Below are 21,793 nucleotides of genomic sequence, written 5' to 3' on the forward strand. Positions count from 1 at the left end.
CAATGTAAGTCGCTTTGGGTAAAAAGCTTCTGCCAAATGCATAAATTTAAATGTAAATAATTGAACTGTAGCTAGGGGTACAGTCATTTCGGAACAGAAAAAGCCCTTCCAAAACTATTCCAAATTATTTAGTATGGTATTTTCTGGTATAGCATTAAAATTTGTTTTGATTAGAATTACTGGAATAGATAAACATGTTTATTAGAAGGGGGCGTCTCAAAATTCTTGTTAATAGTGTATGTGAAAAATAAGTAAAATCTTGTTTGTCATGACCTAAGAGCAACAAAAACACATAAAAACATCCTGACTTAAATTGTCATAATTCATGCAGAATTTTTACAGACTTGTACTGTTAAAAATACGAATTGAAATGTTATGGTTAAAATGTGTTAAATTTTAGAAATAAACTGTAAATTTGCAATTTGCAACAGGGCTGTTGAAAAAAAATAGTCAATGCTATGAAAAAAATCGGTCTGTGCTACATATAATTGTAGATAATGTACCATGCATGCGATGCGATACAGTTTGTCAGGTGCATTAGACAGAGCTGCTTGTTTGTTTGAATTGCATCTGTCGTTGCGCTTGTTCCTGTGTGAGGATAACTTATAGCGCACCACTATTTATTTATTTTCGTTTTCATTTAGTTTATGCAATTAAAACTTGTTTTCAGGCTGGATTGGTTCCTTGGATTTAATGCCCTATGATCTGCGCAATGTGGGAAAACATGGAAGGAATCACAAAAGCGGAATTCTACTATTTAAATATGTCCTCTGCTTGTTATGCATGTCCGTGAGTGAATGAGTTGCAAACTTTAACATGTTACAAGCGTGACACTCCTGGATTTGTCGTTATCTTACTATACAAAGACATGCATACATGAACTTCATCCATAGAGTTGTTTTAAGTTTATTTTACGAGAATTTCACCGTTTGAGTGAAGCTACTGTCAACCACACTGAAACTCAAGCATCTGCTCGACAACCCACCAAAATAAAAATCTGCTTAATTTAAATCAGATGATAAAATAATGAATTGTAGTAAATTTATTAACTGTGGAAAAACTATAGTAACCTTAATATTTATATAGTAGGGTTAAAATATACTATAGAATACCGTATTTTTATGGACAAATGTAAAAATAGCATTGAAAATACAAAACTCAGAAAAACTAAAAAGGAAAAAACTAATTAAGTAAAAACTTAAAATGATATGACCCTAACTGATCCATTCATATAATCTTAATGTCCTTTTCAGGTACCAAACATATATGCGGCTTACAGTCTGCACAGAAAGGTTGAGCTGCTTTGCCTTATAAAGCGTCACATATTCTGTCAGAGCATACAACACTCAGCCATCAGTTTCCACAAGCATGTTTTATTTTCCCAAAGACACAAAAGGAATCGATTTCTACACTAAAGACAACTCCACTTCCAGGACTGATCGCAGTGCAGTAATGGACTCGACTTCCCATCACAACTGTCCATCAGTTCTCACAGAAAGTGAGTGAAATCAGCCCGAGGAAATGCCACTAATAGTCTCGGTCAAAGTGTTGATTGGATGAAGAACAGCGTACCAAGTCCACAATCATTCAATAAGACTAACAGCAGTATCGCGAACACAAGCGCAGTGTGGAAAACGACACCAGAAGCTGCTGTCGCGTGGCACCACATTTGCAGGCACCCTGCTCGAAACTCATTATGCTAGCCTGTTAGTTTGTGTGTTTAGCGGGCAGTGATGGAGTGTAGGACTATTTCTATGTATATTTATATAACACACATACCAAGGAGTGAAACTGGCCCATCTACTCGTACTCTGGCAGGGTGACAAACCGCAGCGATTAGCCTCCCAAACTTATCAGGGAGGCCACAGAAACACCCGCCGCAACAGTGGCACCAGAAGTGGGTCAGGTGACAAGACGGAGGTCCTGTGGTGATGAATGACAGCTCAGCTTCTTGTCTGCACCAAACTGGGGTGTTTATCAGTACCTGATGAAATTGCATGCTGGAACACGATGCTGGTCAACAACATTTTGCACAGTGTTTAAAGGGATAGTTAACAAAAAAATAACTCTTCCAAACATGTATTACTTTCTTTAGCAGAATACAAAGGAACGTTGGTAACCAAACAACATTGGCCCATATTGACTTCCTTTTGGACACAAAACCACTGAGACATTTCTCAAAATCTCTTCTTAAAAACGTATCAATGAACTGGAATTTGTCCTTTGTAACCTGCTGAATGCTATGCAAACTCTATTCCAGCAACAGGCATATTACGTGACTAAGTATACTGAATTCCAGTACATTACCCAACTCTTAAACTGCTCAGGAGATCCTAGCCACCTCAGCCCAGATCCTCCATTACAAACTGGATCCCCCACATGATGACATCAGTGATTCAGAGTTGCAGTCTGGTCAAGGTTACAGTCATGTTAATTACGCTTGGCTCAACCACTGTGAGTGTGGTCTGTAAACGGGACACCGCCCATAAAGCGGAGTCAGAGGCAACAACCGTTTCTGGGGTCCACCATCACTCCAAATCTTGTAAATGATAAATCAGTGGCAAACCTGGAGACAGCTGCACAGCTAGACATCGTGCTTACAAATTTCGAAAAGTCGAAGTCTTTCTGCATTATGACACAATGATTAATGATCTTCAAATGATGGAGGATAACTGTGCAACTGTAACTATTTGGTTTCTTAAGCAGAGCCACAGTTCTGACTTGTGCAAAGTTTGGTAGATGTAGTTTTTTGAGGTGCTGTAAACAGTTGGTGTGGTGAGGTGCCAGATGGCCAGTGATTGATTGGATGCACATGGTCTTCTATGACTTTAAAGAGATTCAGGACCTGGATGGGGAATATAACATTATTACATTAATTCCTTATAAAATTTAGTTTACATAGTTTCTTTTCATGGAAACTAGGCTAACATATTTAAGATGTTCCTCTGGCCGAAGGTCTATTTCGTTCACAATCCAGTACCTCAGAGTTGATGTATTTTTGTAGGCTAACCCGAAGTAAGCAGCACGATTTGTCCCTTGACCAAAAGCCAATACATTATTCCCATAGACTTTTGTAAGATCGAAAAAAATATGCTCTGTGATTAACAAAGGTTTATGATGTTTACACTTTTTGTCTATCAAGCTTATTTTTGCAAATGAACACAACATTTGTTACTTTTGAAGCCGAAATACAATCGGCAGAAGTAAAAAGAGAACACGATGCTATAAACGGACTACACTTAAGGTAGCTCGATATCAACGTAACCACCACCAAGCCTCTGACAACTCTTTCAAACTATATTCAAAATGTGGTCCCTTGTAATTAATTACTCCATGAATGAATCTGCATCTACATTTTAAGAGATTTGTGCACATGTTGCATTATTTGTAAGCTTAATATGCACGATGACGTCTAACGTCACCACCAAATTCGCATTTAGCAACTTGTAAGCAAACAGCGTTTTTGAGACACAGTAATGCTTTAAAAAAATCACAAGCGGGTTATAATTGGTGTATTTTATGTCAGAATTAAATATTTAGAGGTTTTGTTAACCACAGACCTTATTTCGGGCAATTTACCAAAAACACATTAAAAAAAAACCATAGACTTTGGAGCGATGGAACCAGAAGTCCTGCAAGTCCTGAGAATTCTGAGCCTCCCTATAGCGTACAATGCTTAACTTCCAGGTGTTCAGTTTTTGCACTGGCTCATTGCAGTGTTATTCTTCGCATTGAATTTTTTCTAGAAAAAAAATGCTCTTTTGCTCATATATGCATTTTGACGAAATCTTGGTTTTGTTTTTAGACTGTACAAGAACTGTTTTTTTATGCTTAATTCTTTTCATTGTCATGTGACCCTGAAAAACAAAACTAGTCTTAAAGAGTACATAACACCAGATCATGAAAATTACATTTCATGCAGTGTGTAATGTTGCAGTGTTTGAAAGTAAGCAGTCTGTCAAGTTGTAAATCCAAAGATGAATGAATAACAAAGTTATTGGCTTGGTAAAAAGGGAGTCGACTCTGAATAACGCAAACAAGTTGTCCCTAGTTGGATTCGTGAACCGCCACGGATTTAAATCACTACATCTAGTCCCCTCCAACGTTTTGATAGGACTGTTCGCAAAGATTTCACTCTTCTCCCCCAAACACTGTAGCTCGTGAGCCACATTTGCGGTAGACCAATCACATCAGACTAGAGACCATCTGACCAATCACATCAGACAAGTCTAGCAGAAAGGAGGAGATTAGACAGATGAATCGCGCAAAGAGATCAGTCAAGAAGTAAGGTAATAATAATTCGATTTACATTACATTCACGTTTATGCATTTGCCAGATGCTTTGATCAAAAGAGGCTTACATTGCATTGTACCCCTGGGCCATTTTTTCATTGCTATTGCCATGCTCTAACCACTGAGCCACTGGAAAGCTTTTATTACTTTTATTTAAAAAATTCAAAGCTTTTAGCACAGGAAATTACCTAGTATTACGAAATAATAGTGTTTTTACACCTTATCTGTACATAACTTGTTGTTGGACCCTCCATTAACCAAAGTAGGACCTTAAAAATCCCTGGTTATGTACTGATTTTAACATCATCTGAATCAATAAGCTTTCATTTATGTATGCTTTGTTAGGATAGGACAATATTTGGCCGAGATGCAACAATTTAAAGCTAAACAATCTGAGGCAGTAAAAAAAAAAACATTGAGAAAATCACCTTTGAAATTTTTAATCAGAGATGCAGTTGCAGGCCAGGGCTGAGAAAAAACAGGTTTGTTTTAACGCTCTCTATTGGCTTATACTGCTGCAATGACGTTGTGGAGAGTAAATGAAATTCTAAACTTTACATACATTTACAACTTGAGTGGGCATTTCCCAAAGAGCGGGCAGCAGCGAGCGAAATTTGAATGCGTGTTTTGAGCCATTTTTTCAAGCAATTTATATATTATTTATGGTAGGAAATTTACTAAGTATATTCATGGAACATGATCCTTTGTATCCTTGTGATTTTTGGCTTAAAAAAATGATAATTTTTACCAATACAAAAAAATTTCTGACATTACTACAAATAATCCTGTGCTAATTAAGACTGGTTTTGTGGTCCAGTGTCACATATGTGTCACGTATGCTGTAATGTTGTAATCACAACAGTCACAAATATAATGTACCTAGGCATTAAACAAGCACAATTGAACTATGAGAAACGTACCTATCTATATCACTTAAACTTGAAAAGAAATTTCCTCCTCACAGTTAATTTAGAACCTTTTGAATTTGTCAACTTCTCAGCCTCTGTGGCATCATGGGATAAAATATTGTTCAAATTATACATTTCGGATTCAGTCTGTGATTGGTCAACAGCTTAGAGCGAGTGTCAAAAGTGTCTGGCCCTTTATCATAAACGTTATTTTTAGCGGTTTAAAGGTGTAAACAACAGTAACAATGGTAACTGTTTTGCATAATCAACTGTACAAAAAGATCAATCAGATCAACCAGAGTGTGCGGATACTGTGCGGTGTATAAACCTTACTCTTTATTCCTTAATATCTTTTTAAACTCCCATGCCGGACCAAACATTCTCACGTGCCTCACACACAAACTAAGTAAAAATAGTAAAGCAGGACCCTTTAAACGGCAACAGGCTTATTTGAAAACCATAAAACACTGATAATGTACATAAACAATAACTTGTAACCAAATCACATTATGTCTGTAAAGATATCTCTGATTCTTTGCTTTTTCTTTTTCACATATATTCATTCTTTCCCTCCAGAACATCAAATAACAACTGGAACTCAAATAACCTTTACATGCAAATCCTCATTTCCATCGGCTTAGTTATGTATTGACAGTTTCAATGTGCCATTATGAACATTGTTGACTTTTATCTACTTTTATGCTGCTGATGCTTGAATCAATATTATCATAATAAATATGCTTAAATCCCCACATTATTTAAAGTCCAACTCAAAGTAGTCATCATAAAAAAAAACTTAAGACAGGAGCAAAGTCTCAGCAAAAGTGAATAGCCAGAGATCACGGCTAATAGCAAACGCCCCTCACAGGCTCAGCAGGCGTCTAAAGTGGGCTAATCTAATGTGAGCATATCTTTCTGCAAGGTCTCTGAAAGACTTCAGCTGAGCCTCCATCAAATCGACGAACCTTCCTGCTTTTGCTGTGCATCTTCCTGGCTTCTTGATCAATGCTGAGCTAAGTTAAAATGCCTGCTTCTCTGCATTTCCTGTGCTTTATCTCAATCTGCACTTCTTCCTAAAAACTTCCCCGGCCCGGCTGGGGCAGGTGCTTCTCGTTACGAGGCTTTGAAGTAGGAGCGGAGATGGTGGATCAATGATAAGACTTCCATCTCCCTCTGTAGACCTATTCCCAATGATCCCCATTACTGGTGTAGGGGAAAGGGGGAACATGAGCCCAGCATGGGCCCAGCATGGGCCTGCTGCTTGACATAAAGACCCTCCATGGTGATGGATAGAACTTTGTATCAAGAAAAAAATAATCTGCACCGAGTGAAAACACATCTGTTCAACGATGACAAATCGGTACCTTAGCAATTTTGAATAAACCAGAGCTAAAACCATGTGGAAGATATGTGCAAAGATCAGAAGGTATATCAATTCCAGGGAAATTTCTGGGCCAGAGATGGTCCTGTAAGATATATTCATAGCAACCTTGTCACGTAGCAAGTTAACTGGCTGAGCAGTCATCAACAAGAAGATGATATTGGGTACCTTGCAGTGACCCAACCGGTGTTTGGAAACATTGTACGGTTGATTTGAGGTACAGAGACAAAGACCCAATAAAGCACAGTCAGTGAAGCTGAAACGGCCCCAGTCAGGGGTATTACAGGCATTTAGGGCTGCCATGGAAAGTATTTGTTTAAAGCCGCTACGTTTTGGTAAGCTGCTCTTTATATCCGGCACGATTTATCGCTGTTTTGATTGCCCTTTCTGTTATCGGACCGGCAGTGTTTTCACTGGCTGTGAGGAATGTGAACAGGAATGTGTTGATGTTACTGTAAAGCCCAACACGCATCTCTTACTCAGCACGATAAGAACGATAAGAGCCTCTATCAGATTGGAAAGAATGTAACTGGCAAGACCCGCCAGATGTTTCGCTGTAGCCCACTCCCTATAGACGGGTGGAGCTCGGGCCCCGTAAAAACATGAAAACACGAAAAACGTACACCATTGTCAGAATGCTGTCGGATGCTATAATCATACCATCAGGCAGAAGATTAGGGTGTCCCGATCAGGTTTTTTTGCCCTCGAGTCAGAGTCATTTTGATTTTGTGTATCTACTGATACCGAGTCCCGATCCGATACTTCTATAATACATAAAAAAAGAATAAAGAAGAGCGAAGAAACAAATCCAGGATGTTCCTTATTTTTTATTTAATTCACCTTATTGTAACATTCAACAACTCTGTTAACAAACAGAGTACTTCTGTGAGGTAGCTTAATCAATCACGTAATAAATAACATAAATTCTTAATTTTTGGACTTTAGCGCAACAGTAAATATAAAAAAAGTCTAATAAAAAAAACAAATAGCATCTCAACTTAAAATACCCGGCAGGCATGTAAACAAATAAAAAAATAAAAGTGCCACAGTGTTTGCAAAGCAAGTAATGTGCTTTTAGGAACTGCACTCTTAACTCTTACTGTCATGTTAAGCGCGTAAAAAATGCAGGGTTCTCTACCAAGGCGAATGGCAGGTCACTCATTGCGATCATTTGTGCTATCTTGGCTGTGATATCCTGCGCCTTAGCGCTGTCACAGGGAGGTAACATCCGATTCCGATCGAGTCTGAAACCACGTGATCGGGCCCGATTTCCTATCACGTGATAGGATCTGGACATCCCTACAGAAGACTATACTAGATTCTGGCTTGTATGGGATGGATGTGAACTGTTCAGCTGATTCCAATGCAGTGTCAAAGTGGCTTTATACTTTCTGAACGAACATTGGACTTATATTGAGCATGTTGTGTTGGGTGGGATTGATCTGGTGCACCTGCGGTTGTCTGCTCCACTACATGGCTGCACGCCTGGGTGTTAGAGTTATCTGGAAAGACCTGCTGGATCGCGATCAAGCTTTGGCTCTGTCTATAACACCCCTATCTTTAGGACCCTATCTTTATACATCCACATTGACAGACATTCAGACAACACACACAGGTCAGGTTCCTTGTTGTCAAATCGCAGAATACATAGAGTAGAAAATGTGAACTTTAAGGGCCAACAATGTCTCCCAGAGCTCATCTGTGCAGACGTTTATCTAACAGCACCAGCCTTATTTTGAATGCATCCAGATTTGAGAGTAAAGAAACGGCATTCCATTTTCTCAGCGGGTTATTTGTCATGCTGCCACCTATACCCGCTAGCGTCATAAATCAAAGCTTGCCATTGGAGGATCTCCGTTCAGGTCCCTTTAATCTCTAACCCCTTTATGAAATAAAATCATCCCGTTCCATGACAGCTAAGAGTCCCTGCACCGGACTTTTGCTTCCCATCACCTGCTTCAAGTTACAGCAGAAGTCTCGCCACTCAGAACCACTAACTTCCCCCAAAAGAAAGAACCAAGGTTAGTGTTGGATGTCTCAGCTCCAGGTGTGACGTATTTTCATTGTGGCCTTCTCTTTTCTTGCTCTAGAGATGGGGCGCCTCTGGAGTGGTATTTGTCTTGAGGTCACAGTAGAAGATGTTGTGTCCAAATGAGGCCGTAAAGTGCATGATGTAAAACATTCATCCTGCGTATCCTTGTGTCTCTACTCCTGCCAAGACTGGGTGAGCTGTATCATAAAACATCAATGCTGTTGTCTGAGTCATAGCTGCATAAGTCCGTTGAGGGAACGCACACATGCACATGATCGCAGCCATATGTGTCTGTCTGCGTGTCACAGGGAACACATCCGACAATTACACACACAGATAATGATAAATTATGCTGTGTTTGAAGAGGTGGAAGCTCTGACAGAGTTTATAAGTTTTACTGAAATTACATTAAGCTTTGAATTGTTGGGATAAAATTATATGTTCTAGTGTACGGTTGGTAAAATTTGTGTGACACAGAGAGAGAAAAACGCACTTATCATGATTTTGCAATAGGGAAAGTAGTCATTTTGAATATAAATCCATGCAATTATCCTGTTTCCTGGGTAGAACATAAACCAAATTGATGGTTCTAATACAAAGCTCACATGAGCTGATAACTGAGGAAATTTAGGAGGTAAAAAAGGAGGTAATTTCTAAAGGAGGTAATTTCTCCTGTGGTAAGTTTTAATACTGTGTTTTGTACCTAATGTCATTTAAAGATATTAATTAAGATGGTAATCTTAAAGGCGTTTATTGAATTAAAATCCAAACGCCTAGAGCTTTAACACAATCGTGTTATTAAAATCCCATTTACACCTTCATAACGTTTCAGTTTTCATGACCTGTCAAGGATTTAGTTTCATTACAGGATAATAATGAGGAAGTAACACAAGCTAGTAATAAAGGATAAAAAATATGTCGACGGCTAACTAGTATCAGTCTGGTGATTAATCCCGCTTTGACTAACTCCGCCGGGAATTCAATCAAAAGGCATCCCTGTTTTTCCCGATGCTTTACTTCCCTCCTTCTCTGCCGGTGAGGGGGTCTCACTGGAATCCGGCAGCCCCCACACACAGACCTGGAATTGCTTTCAGAGGTAAACATTAGGTTTTGGAGAGGGGGATGCCAACGCACCTCTAAGGACCAGGCGAGCGCTCTTTAGAGCGTCTGGGTCAAAGAAGCGTGCCAGGGGCTAGAGAATGTAACCGTAATGGTCTTGGGGAGCAAACCTTTGTATGCATCGCATAATCCACTGCTGCTCTAGTGTGATCAAAGAGGCAAGAACCGCAGATAATAGGGACGGATCAGATTTCAAACGACAGGCTCAATCACGAAGTTATCAGAGCTTCACCTCCTTCATCTGGTCTGCGTTACTGATAAAGGCAATTTTAGAGTCATATCTACCCATTGTATTACTAAAAAGAATTTATTGAGGGTGGGGTTGATAACATTTTGTTTGTTGATATTTGTAAACAGTCTTTGCAATGGCAATGCAACCGATATGGGACTATGAAATACCCAAACATCAATTAGCCTGCCAAGACAGGCATGATGAGATATGCATCTTGCGTAGATTTCAAATAAAAATACTTCATTATGCATAAAAGCTGGCTACTGTGCAGCCAAAGATTGGGTGTAATGGCACAAACTTGTATGATATCCACAGCTTGAATGGTGGGAGACGCTAATTATCTTTTTATACACTCATTGAGGCAACATTTCAAACCGACTTACACAAAAAAAGATTATAACATTTTTTGTCCCCTTTTATTTGTTCAGTCTAAGATAAACAAACATCTGTGCCTAAAACCATGTTAAATTCAGAATCACCTGTGGAGGACAACTGCAGAAAGTTGGACAACTCTGAGAGCAAAGCATTAACAATGTGTTAGTTGAATCGACTATAGTGGCTGTGTTTCAAGGTATGAATCTTGTTATTCAAAACTGCGGTGTCAGATCATAATCAGCACCACACCTGCTGAGCTTTCCCAGAAGCCCCCTGCATGTGGCCAATATTAAATCCATCTAATAGTCGGTTTCCAAGTGAAACTTAACGCAATTCCACCCTCTGATAAAACCAAGCCTTCCGATTTGCTGGCTTTTTGGAGAACAGGCTTCTTATTTAACAATTCATACATTCACTAACAGGCTTATAATCTGCTCGTCTCTTTGACAATTTCAAAGTCGAATCGATTTCGAATCGTTGACAATTAAACCAAGCCCAGAAAAGATATAGCTTCTGGTGCTGGTTTTGTTGTTTGCCGTTGTTTAGCAGAAACTCAAGCAGTTGATGTTTTTCCTCTGCAGCTTCCGTTAAGCCCTGCTTGCTCCTCCTCAACAGCCCAAAAATTATTCTTTAACCCATTTCCCTGCCAAATGGTGTAGCAGAACAACGGTTTGCCAAAACACATTTGGCAGCGAAAAACACACACTCTCTAAAATGACAATAAAAATGTTTTAAGATGCTCTTGAGGACCATTTCAGAACTCTTTTCCTGTAGTGCAAGTGCCAGCTCTTTGGGTCCAAAAGGCAATAACCATCCCAACAAAAAGGCTTTTTGGCTAGCTGGAATGTTTTTTGTTAGGTCAGAAATGGCGTGAAAAACAAATGAATGCTGTTTCTTCGTGTAATTAAACAGCGGTGAATGCCACAATGCTTATTGCCTGTCAGGCAGTAGAAACTCGAGAGCAATGGCATATTCTTCTCTCCAGGAGCTTTTTACTTCTGTTGATTTTAAATGGATGCAGGGGCCTGTGAGTTTTAATGGTCAGCAAATACTGTAGCAGCATGCCTCAAGCTAAATTTCACATCTACATTTTCCGCCTGTTCTCTCTAGAGCTTATAAATAATAAACTTAATGGGTTTATTTCATCTAAACATTTCCTCAAGGAACTATTCGGCCAAAAATGTATATTCTGTCATCATTTACTTGCCATTATGTTGCGCGGTGTAAATTCTCTATTCCACCAGGTGGATTTTTGAGGAATATCCTGGACAATCTTTTTGAATGATGTGAATCGGGTTGAGGCAGTCAAGATTTTAAATGAAATATTATGTAGATCATACGATTTTGGAGATTGGAACTGAAGATTATCAGTGAATATTGTTGCACATTCCTGCTGTTCCTCATTAAACCTGGTCATGTAGAATGGGATTTTCAAATTGCGGTTCAAGGACCCCCAGGGGGACAGCAGGGAGTGATACGGCGACCATATAAAAATCTAGAGAATAGCTGCTAAAAAGTAGAAATATGCCTAAATAAATAAGACAAAATGCTTAAATAAGCACATGACAAAAATTATTAAAATTCAAAATTTGATTAAAATACAACAGTTATTAGTTAACAATATGTATTATATAAATACATTTCATAAATAAATGAAATCTATACATTACAAATATTGTATATAAATAAATTTAAATAAATAATACAGTTAACAGTAGCTACATTACAGTAGTGAGAAATTATATAATAATATATCAAGAGAAACATACATCTTTCAAGTTTACTTATAATGTTAGCTGGACATAAATTATTATTACATTTATATACAAATGTATTCATGTTTTTTAAATGTACTTCAAACATAAAACATAATTGTTTCCATTACATCATAGTACTGGAAGAATATAAGAGAGATCCAAGAATTCCATGTTGGGAATATTGTTTGCATTTCCTTTTTGATTGGCTCAAAGTTTTATGTTTATCCTATTCAGGATAAAGAAAAACTCATGATAATCTCTTTAAAATAACAGGAAAAGAAAAAATAACAGTGATGGATCACACGGCCGCAAAACCTTTCAACCGTGCTGTGAAAATCGAAACTAATAAATGACCAATTAAGAAAGTCTGACCAGGTCAACAGATATGAGATATTTTATTGGGCATAGAGACAGTAAATCTCTCTTCAGCGCTTCCAAAGCAAAAAGCATAAAGCAAAAAGCAAAAAGTATAAAATAGGCATACAGAGACCAAAAAAGATTTAAATAGTTTATATCAAAACATGTTTCAGGTTTACCCTAAAGGCTGTTGTTTTATTACAATGGATCTTCATTCAAATCAAGAGGTGCAGAAGTGGCCCTGGCAGAGAAGAGGGGACAAAAAAATTTGGCTTATCAAGGGGCTCTCAATAGTACACAATTTCATTGTTCAAACATTGCTCCCCCGGACCGTGACCTCTCCTATAGCTCATCTCGGCACAGAAGCTGGTCTAGGGCTCCATATTCTGAGAAAATTAGGTTTTGTTTTAACAGAATCGGGTTTTGCGCAGTCACATGGAGGCATAAATGTAACCACGAACCACATAATGATATAGCAGGACTTGTAATGAAAGTCATTGCTATAAATTTCACCGAAAAAGTACCTGCCATGATTTTGTCATTTTTGGATTCCCGGATATCTTTGGATCAAATTGCTGTTTTGTAAACAGCGTTTATTTGTCTTTAGTGTGCAGTCTCCTGGCTGTGATTTGTTCGCTCTCGTTTTTGTCTCCCTTCTTGGACGGTGGTAGCGCAGTCTAATGCCGCAATCCAGTATAAATATTTTGTTAATCTCTCAGGCTAATAACATGAACATAATGTGTAGATGGATGTATTTTATAAACAGGAGACATACAAGAGGGAGGCAAAGGCTTTTTATAAATATAGTGCTAATAAAGTAGTGCTTAATGCATGCTGTATATTATAAACTCACTCATTCAACTTTCTTTAAAGGAATAGTTCAGAATGATATTCAAAATAATTTACACACCCTAAGGCCATATCGCCTTCTTACTTCAGGTGAACAAAAACAAATAATTCCGTCATGTGATTTTCTAGTATCAAAATGGTGAAGCTCCAAAAAACAAATACAGTATGTCCAACATTAAATGCTAAATAACACCACTGTTGGACTGAAAGCTCGTCTCCATTTATCGACTTTATATTTGTTTTTATAAATCAGAACTATTGGCCACCCTTTGTGTTTGTCTCTGGGATGCGCAAACATTTAAAAGTACTGAAATAAACAAATGCTTGGTTTCACAGACAAGGCATGAAGTGATAGTTCACCCAAAAATAAAAATATCTTCTTTTGTGTTCTGCGGAAGAAAGAAAGTCATAGAGGTCTGAAATCACAAGAGGGTGAGTAAATGAGGACGGAACTCTTTTATAATAAAAAAATATTTTTTTTATTGTGTTAATATGTGGACTACCTATTTGTAGTTAAACCTTATCATAAGAGTAGATTCAAAACACTATGATATAACACAATACTTATTTTAAATGTTTGCACTGATACACATTTCAAACAAAACAACTCAAACTGGGCGTACTGGACATGCAGTGATGGACCAGCTTTGTTTTCGTCTTCTGCATGGTCTATATATGAAAATATGTTATTTTGAATGTATCCAGCAGTCATTAATGCAGTGCTTGTTCTCTTACTGTATATATGGCCTAATTTTGAACATACTGCCTCCTTGTGGGGCACTATAATGATCTTCGCCTACTTTGTGGCATTTAATCTGGTAACAAACACATATTTTTGAGGCCACAGGCAGACATTAACATTTTCCCATCACAAACACATCACAACCTCCCGCAACACCACAGTTAAGAATATCTCCACTGTTTTTCCAGACATTCCGCACGCTGTTGTTTTGATAAGGCAGCATAGTTCTGCTGAAAGTGCTTCCCTTAAATCACAATGGGCAGAAATGAAATAAAGATAAAGACTGTTGAAACGGTAATCTAGACTGCAGGAGGGCCACAGAGGGACCAGGATGTCACCTCTTCCAGCCCCCTGCTCCTCCTCACGGTGGAAAAAACAGGATGCGTCAGCATTTTTAAAGGCAGTGGAGTCTGCCATTGGTCCACAATCTGTTTCCTCAGCACCTTCCCAACAGTCCAATAATTCTAAGCATTTTAAACCCCACAAGCCCTACTCAAAGCTGGTCATCAATCTCTCTCTCTCTCTCTCTCGCTCTCGCTCTCGCTCTCGCTCTCGCTCTCGCTCTCGCTCTATATATTTATATTTCTCAACTTCGGAATGGAGCCTTGGTTTGTTAAGGAGCTCTAGTTGACAAAGCCATTCTGGTTTTGCGTAATTCCAACACTCACATATAAATTCTGGTTTTGATTAATCGGATGCATTATAGTTTGTCACACAGTTTATGAATCAATCAGAATTAATCAATCACTAAAACTCATCAGAAATTCCCGTAAGAACATGGTTTAAGTGTTCCTTTGATATTTACGCTGGATGTGTATAAAAGGAAATGTGTTTCATCATATCAATACTTATGTCAGAATAAATGAGGACAATGGTTGGATTTAATTAACAACTTAAAACTTAACGCATAATTTACTTGCATAACTCACTTGCAGACAACTAGAATGCAGACAACTTTCTGGCAGCGACAGCCTCAGGAATTGCTAATTTCTCTTTAAGAAAAAACGGAAAGTTGTTATGGCTATAATAATTTTCTCAATAGTTTGAGATCTGCGATAGATCAAGTTAAAATATAACATGTTTCAGAAGCCTCCTGTGTTGTTACATTTCTCACAGATTCCAGAAAGCACTGAAATTCCAGAGCACAGTATAAATTATTTACATATTTCTAGAAGTGCCAAAAATGTACACTTGGTGCCAAATCAAATAAGGTAAATAAATGATTATCCCTGTACTGATGACGTGGGTTTTAGCATTTGAATATGAAAATTCTGTCATCTGTCATCATTTACTCAACTTCAAGTTGTCCCAAATCTATATAAAATTCTTTGTTCTGATGAACACAGAGAAAGATATTTGGAAGAATTCTTACGACCAAACAGATCTCGCCACCTATTGGCTCCCAAAGTCCCAAACAAACAATGGTAGTTAAAAATGCCCCAGAACTGTTTCCTGTATTACATATTTCAAAATGTCTTATTTGGTGTTCAACAGCAAATAAGACTATTTTAAACTATTTTATAAGCATTCTTCCAAATATCTTTCTCTGTTTTCATCAGAACAAAGAAATGTATACAGATTGGTGAGTAATTAATAAAATAATACAAATTGTTTGGGGAACAATCCCTTTAAAGGCGGAACACTGTCAGTCATAATATTTGCAAACTGTGTCAAAAATATTCCATTTACTTGTTTTTAGTTTACTTTCTTACTGAGAAATCACACCACATTACCCATTTATTCTAAAATCAGTTTAGAACAAGATCATATCAATGTGGCAAACCAAGACAGATTTAATAATCACCTTTACAGCCGCACTGCAACACTGATCTTATTTATGCATTATCACGGTTTTAAGCAGTCAAACAAAACTGATGCATAAAAAGCAAACTATTTAGAAACACTTACATACAAGATTCTTTTTAAATGGCCTTTTACATGCAAATGTAAACCTTGCATTAAAAATAAGGGTTTAACCAAAGGTTATCACCATACTGACAGCTCAGAGATCAATACTTCATGGTTAAAACCCATGTGAGGTCATGATTTTCCATAGTCAGATAAGTGGTCAATACTCCTCATAAATGGGGACATTTAGTTTTATGAAGAGCCACCTCATCTCCATTTGTTGGGTATTATTTGTTCTGGTTTGTGCATTTTAGTTCACCGAAATCCTACAAAGTATTTTTTCTTTTAAAAAACGTGTAATTTTGTCTCACCCATAACTCGTTTATTTTCTTCATCTTAATTTGCAAACACATTTATAGAATGATATTTCTTTATATCAGATGGTTCAATATATTGATAATTAATACACTGTTAAAGAGTTTATTATTCAAGTTTTGGCTGCAAGTATAACATCCATGATGTTGAAATTGCTCAGAAAGATTATAATGCCCCACACTGCTTAGTAATTAATAAAAAAAAATAGTAGTCAAATCAGGTTCTAATTTAATATTATACACATAATACATTTCTTATTTTAAATAAGAATTAAACAAATATTTTTACATTTCAAAATTAATTGTGCAGTTAGATTTTTATTCATTTAATATTTAGAGTAATATAATATTATAAGTGGCACATTATGTGATGATGACAGTTTATATCTCAGAGGTTGGAGCATGTGGCTCAATGGTTATATCATGGCACTAGCAACGCCAAGGTCATGGGTTCGATCCGAGTGGATTGCACATACTCTGGTACAATGTATAGTATAATAAAATGTTAGTCGGCTTGGATAAAAAAAAAGTGTCTGCTAAATACGTAAATCTTAATCTTAGATGTCACCTCTGCACTGTATCTACCAAATTGTGCCTGGTCATTTATTTTTGTTTTGCCCAGGTTAGGTATTTGTAGACGACCTACAGTAGTTATTTACTGAAATCATTGTAGGAGTAGTAACAGATTTGTAAATAGGATCGATACATTTGTTTCTGGGTTGGGTTAGCAGCTCCATTACTCTTCATTATCTCTTTGTTTAAACCACATTGAATTGTTTGATTGCACAGGTCTGTCACCAGCTGCTCCAATAAATCAAGGTCTTGGGTGTGGAGAAGGTCTTTAGTACAACAGCACCACAAGGTTTTCTGGAAAGCATCTTAATTAGGGAGAGAAGGAGTTGTGTTTTTCCTGAGGGTACTGATGGTGGGTTCAGACTGATAAGAAATCAGACACAACAGAAGGCTGGAGCATATGAACTTCCAGAGTGTATCTGCAGAAGATTATGAAAGACCAAACTACTGTAGAAATAATTATTGTCTCATTAAATTATTAAACAGCTGGCATATGCAGACTCTTTAGGGATGGTATCGCTAAGTTTTTATTGATTTTGCTTAGCGATACCGGTACTTATCAATACTGTTATTGATACTACACTCTATAATTTGATGCAAAAACATGCATGTGAAAAGATGTTAAACATTTTAAAGGGGTCATACACGCGAATATGTGTTTTTATGTGTCTTTGGTGTGTTATAAGTTGCCCATGCATGTATTAGACACGTAAAATAACAAAAATGTAAGTGTTGAAACAAAAGATGCATTCTATCTAAAAGCGATTGCTCAACCAGACCTGCCTGAAGTGCCTCATGTAACCACACCCCGACAAATGTACGTCATTTCATGGTATGACTTGACTAAGACCGCCCAAATGTAAACGCAAGTTATGTGAACGTACTTGTAAATCTCATTGTATCGTTACTGCCGCAGCCATGTCGTGGAGATGCTGTGCGTTTCGTTGCGAAAAGAAAGCCTATTTATTTGCCCTTCCAAAAGCTAAGACAACTCAAAATAAATGGTTACATTTTATTTACAACAGTGTTTGAAAAAAGTACAATCATTCCACCAAAGATTGCTTCACGAACCTGGAAGATATCAAGAACGGCAATGCACGAAAGCTTTGGTTAAAAAGTGGGGCCATTCCAACTTCGCATGACAGGCGCTTCAGATTCGCAGCCATTAAGTATATTGACATTGTAAAAGACTTTGCTACGGACTAACGCTGGATGAGTTTGTCGTGTTTGTGATCTTGAAATGCAGACACGCACGCAACGTAAAAAAAGACAACATAAGTCCTAATAATCAGTAATAAGGATCCAACTAGAGGCAAAGTTGATGTGTCGGCTTGATCATCTTCATTTTCCGTATCAGATTCGGGCTAGAATTGATATAAGGAAGTACAGATGACATTTTATCACCTGTAAGTACAATTGCTTTGAAACCTGATGTTCCGAATATGGTTCGTTGATATGAGGCGTTACATTTCAGTGAAACGCTCTAGTATTCGACCAATCGCTATGCACTAACCAACTGGCCAATCAGAGCACACCTCACTTTTCAAGGCGATGAGCTTTGTAAAAATTCAGCCCGTTTCAGAGAGGCGGGGAAAATAGGAGATACAAACATGCAGGGTACGTGGAAAATACAGCGTTTTTTAACCTTAAAACGTGTATACACATTACATTAAATCTTAAACAAACAAAAATATTCTTTTTTGCCATGTCATTTGACCCCTTTAAGTTTAGAAATGCAGTTTACAAAAGCTTCGGAGCAAACAGAAAATGCAACATAACAAAACGTGTGTTTTCTTTAGCATACCACTTATGGCACTTAGCATGTGCATAGGAGCACATCATAATTTAATTCAACATATTAACTTTACATAACTATGGTTATTTGGCTGGTAGATCATATTTATTCTTCTCTTTCTGGTTTTAGGTCTTCATAAATTTAAGTACTATTTTCTAAGCATGCAATTTACTAAAAGTAATTAAAGATACTCCGTGGCCGAATTATTAAAAACAATGCTATAACTTGTTCTCAAATAAAGGTCTTTTATTTTGACAGGTTGCCGTAAAGGGGTGTTTGACAGAAGCTTCCTCGATGTGAAATCGGGGTGCTGAAAGCTCCACAAGCGCACCCATGCCACTCTTTCACTCATAATCTCGAAAATAAACAGATTACAAATACATCGCGGAAATCATATGGCCCTAGATATCATATATACGTCAAGCAAACTTCGGGCATTCAGACATCATTCAGTGATGGAAAATGACAGGCAGCAGCATCTAATTCACCATTTAACACCCGAATACACAGAGATAAAAGAATGCAAGTATCGATAACAGTATCGTTTCTCATGAAGCTTAACAATACTCTTGTATTGACCCAATTTTGTACCGGTCCAAAAAAGTACCGGTTCTCTAAACCCATGCCTAAGCCTCTCAGTAACAAATGACTGTCTTCATAAGAAAAAATGCTTAGTGCAATTCATGCCAAGACTGGTAATCTTTTAAGAATCTCACAAGCAATCCCTTTTTCTCATTACAAAGCTCTAAAATGCAGTGCCACAACAACGGAATAAACATCAGGGACCGTGTGACAACACAGTCGAATGGCCTAAGAGTGCACAAACAGATCACAGTGGATCCAAGAAACATGACGGCAACACCAACAAACATCTGATGGTGGGGCTCTCCCAGAACTTGTCTGTAATCTTGCCATCAGCAGGTAGATAACACTCACAAGCCTACCCGTTCTTCAAAGTATAGGCCATATATTTTTTTTGCCTGTGCTGTAGCAACTGTTGCCAACGGGAAAAGCAGTAATTGTTTGAGGTGTTGCGCAAAGAAAACCTATTTGTACTGATTTGATCTCTGAATGATCTGACTGCAAGAGAGCGTGTTATCCAGCGGCAGGATCAAGATCGGCACCCTTCACCCTGTGTAGTTCAGCCAGGAGGAACTGGGTTGATTTCCTGAAAGGGAAAGGAAGAGGAAAATGCTGGAACGCTGGTGATGATAGTCACCTTCCCTCCCCTGATTATCTTCTCGATAGAGGAAACCTGACTCTCTGCAGTCCACGCACCCATACGCTGTCAACGGAGGAACAAGTCTTTAGTGACTTTTGTCTCATATCTGTTGTGAGGAAAAACCAGGGTTTTGGAGATAAAACAAACACTCCATCCTGGCCTGTGGCAAGTTTATACGTGCAACAATGCTGGCTCGAAAACACGCTGGCCGAGTTAACTGCCTGTATTTAGTGTTTAATAATTTGTAATTCCAGGTAAGAGACTGTGTATTACGTTCGAGACAGAGCTCTTGGCTTAAATTAGCCCATAAAACATTAAGACACCAGGAAAGTAATCTCACGTAAAGGGGGCACAAAAGTACATTTTAAAGCGAGAGGGCTTTAAATCAGCACCACAGGCACACGGGAAAGTAAAGCATTTGAAATTGTTTTGCATTATAATTCGCAGCAACGACATCAGTGTAGAATGTATTTGCAGTGCATGGAGCATTACATTTTTCACATCGGAAACGTTGTTGATAAGTATGGATTTTGGTGGATGATACAGAGGTAAGCAAACCCAATGCAACATGTGACGCATATGGAGCAAAGATTTTGTTCCTTCATCATAAATGCAATTTTTCTGCTGTAAGGCACACCGTCACATTGGGAAATAAATGATCTATTCATATTTCAGATAATGGCATTCGGATTTTGACACTTTGTAGTTGGAATGGTGGGTGTGTTGAGCCTTTTTTCCTCATAAATGCAACAACATGCATTCTACCATCTTGATGGGTGTTACTGGGTAACGGCGCAGCTATAAATCTCCAATCCAATTCACAAGTCAACCACATGCATTTAAACTCCGCTAGCACACAAACAATCTGCGCATTTTTATTTTGTTCACAAATTTATGTGAATTCTTACACCGCAGGCTTCTTTTAAATAATGAACCGTACACTAACTTGCGTTGTGGTAAACATTATCTTTACCAGCGTGATGGTAGGAATCTTAAGACACCTCCTGGCATGCTTGGTCAAGCACGATGGGCTGCGCTGCACTGCAAAGACAAAGAGTATAGCATGAGGTCATTCATCTGAAGTTACTGCATCTTTCAACACTCATGAAACAGGTCAGATTGAGTGACCTCAGCGCTCCGTGTAGGCTGGTATAAATGGTTTTGATTGGAAAAGGCTGGAAGCTAAAGAATAGCTGGTGAACAACATATGTTGTGTTTCAGATGAAGGTATCCCGGTTTCTCGCCAGGCATTTTAGCAAGCTTGATCAACAAGCTTCACCACACCACACACGTTCATGATGATCTAAGCCAAGCCAGCAGAGAGTTCTCTATGAAATCAAAGCTATGATGAAACATCACATTGTGAAACAAGTCTGTCTGGTTGACCATAATTTTCAATTTCCACTGAGGTCTCAATCACACCTAAACCACCAAACACAAATGCACAGTGTAATGAACTTAAAGTGAGAGACACATGTGGCACGATGCTCGAACAGTGACTAAGAAACCCACACGGTTGCGATTACAGCGTGCATGAGTTTTATAACTCTGTGGGCCTGCATGCAGTCATTTCTGGGTTGGCCAAGGTACCCTCCGGCGACGTTGAGTACAATTTAATGCTTTTACAACCTGACTACAACTTCGGGTCCCTGTTTTTTTCCAGCCGATCCATGAATCCTTATCTATTCTGTTAAGTGTTTGCTTTTTAAGTGAAGGTGAAGTTTACTTGCTGGGAAATTCCTTAAAAGGGACCGGAATTTTGTTCTGCCAGCCGCTTTCGATCATTTGTTCCCCTTAAAGTCCTGTTAAAGGAAAAGGGCTCAAACCATAGCTGAAATTACAGAATTATTTTATAAATGGCTACATTTGTTTTTGCCTTCACCGCTATGCAATGCCAGCTTTGCCTGTGTGTGGCTTGATTCCTAACACTGCGGGA

The 21,793-nt window shown here is 38.1% G+C and overlaps 1 protein-coding gene across 2 annotated transcripts in view; it reads right to left on the minus strand.

Annotated features, from left to right (window-relative positions):
- Positions 1 to 21,793, minus strand: part of slit3 (slit homolog 3 (Drosophila)) — a 197,055-nt gene that overhangs the window by 166,642 nt on the left and 8,620 nt on the right. For both annotated transcript variants that reach the window (XM_056770348.1, XM_056770347.1), the window contains exon 2: positions 20,831 to 20,898. In XM_056770348.1, coding sequence (XP_056626326.1) covers positions 20,831 to 20,868 — 38 coding nt within the window. In that variant the 5' untranslated portion in view covers positions 20,869 to 20,898. The remainder of the gene's footprint in view (positions 1 to 20,830; positions 20,899 to 21,793) is intronic.

This window comes from Triplophysa dalaica, chromosome 16, assembly GCF_015846415.1.
Source record: "Triplophysa dalaica isolate WHDGS20190420 chromosome 16, ASM1584641v1, whole genome shotgun sequence".
In the NCBI taxonomy this organism is placed as follows: Eukaryota; Metazoa; Chordata; class Actinopteri; order Cypriniformes; family Nemacheilidae; genus Triplophysa; species Triplophysa dalaica.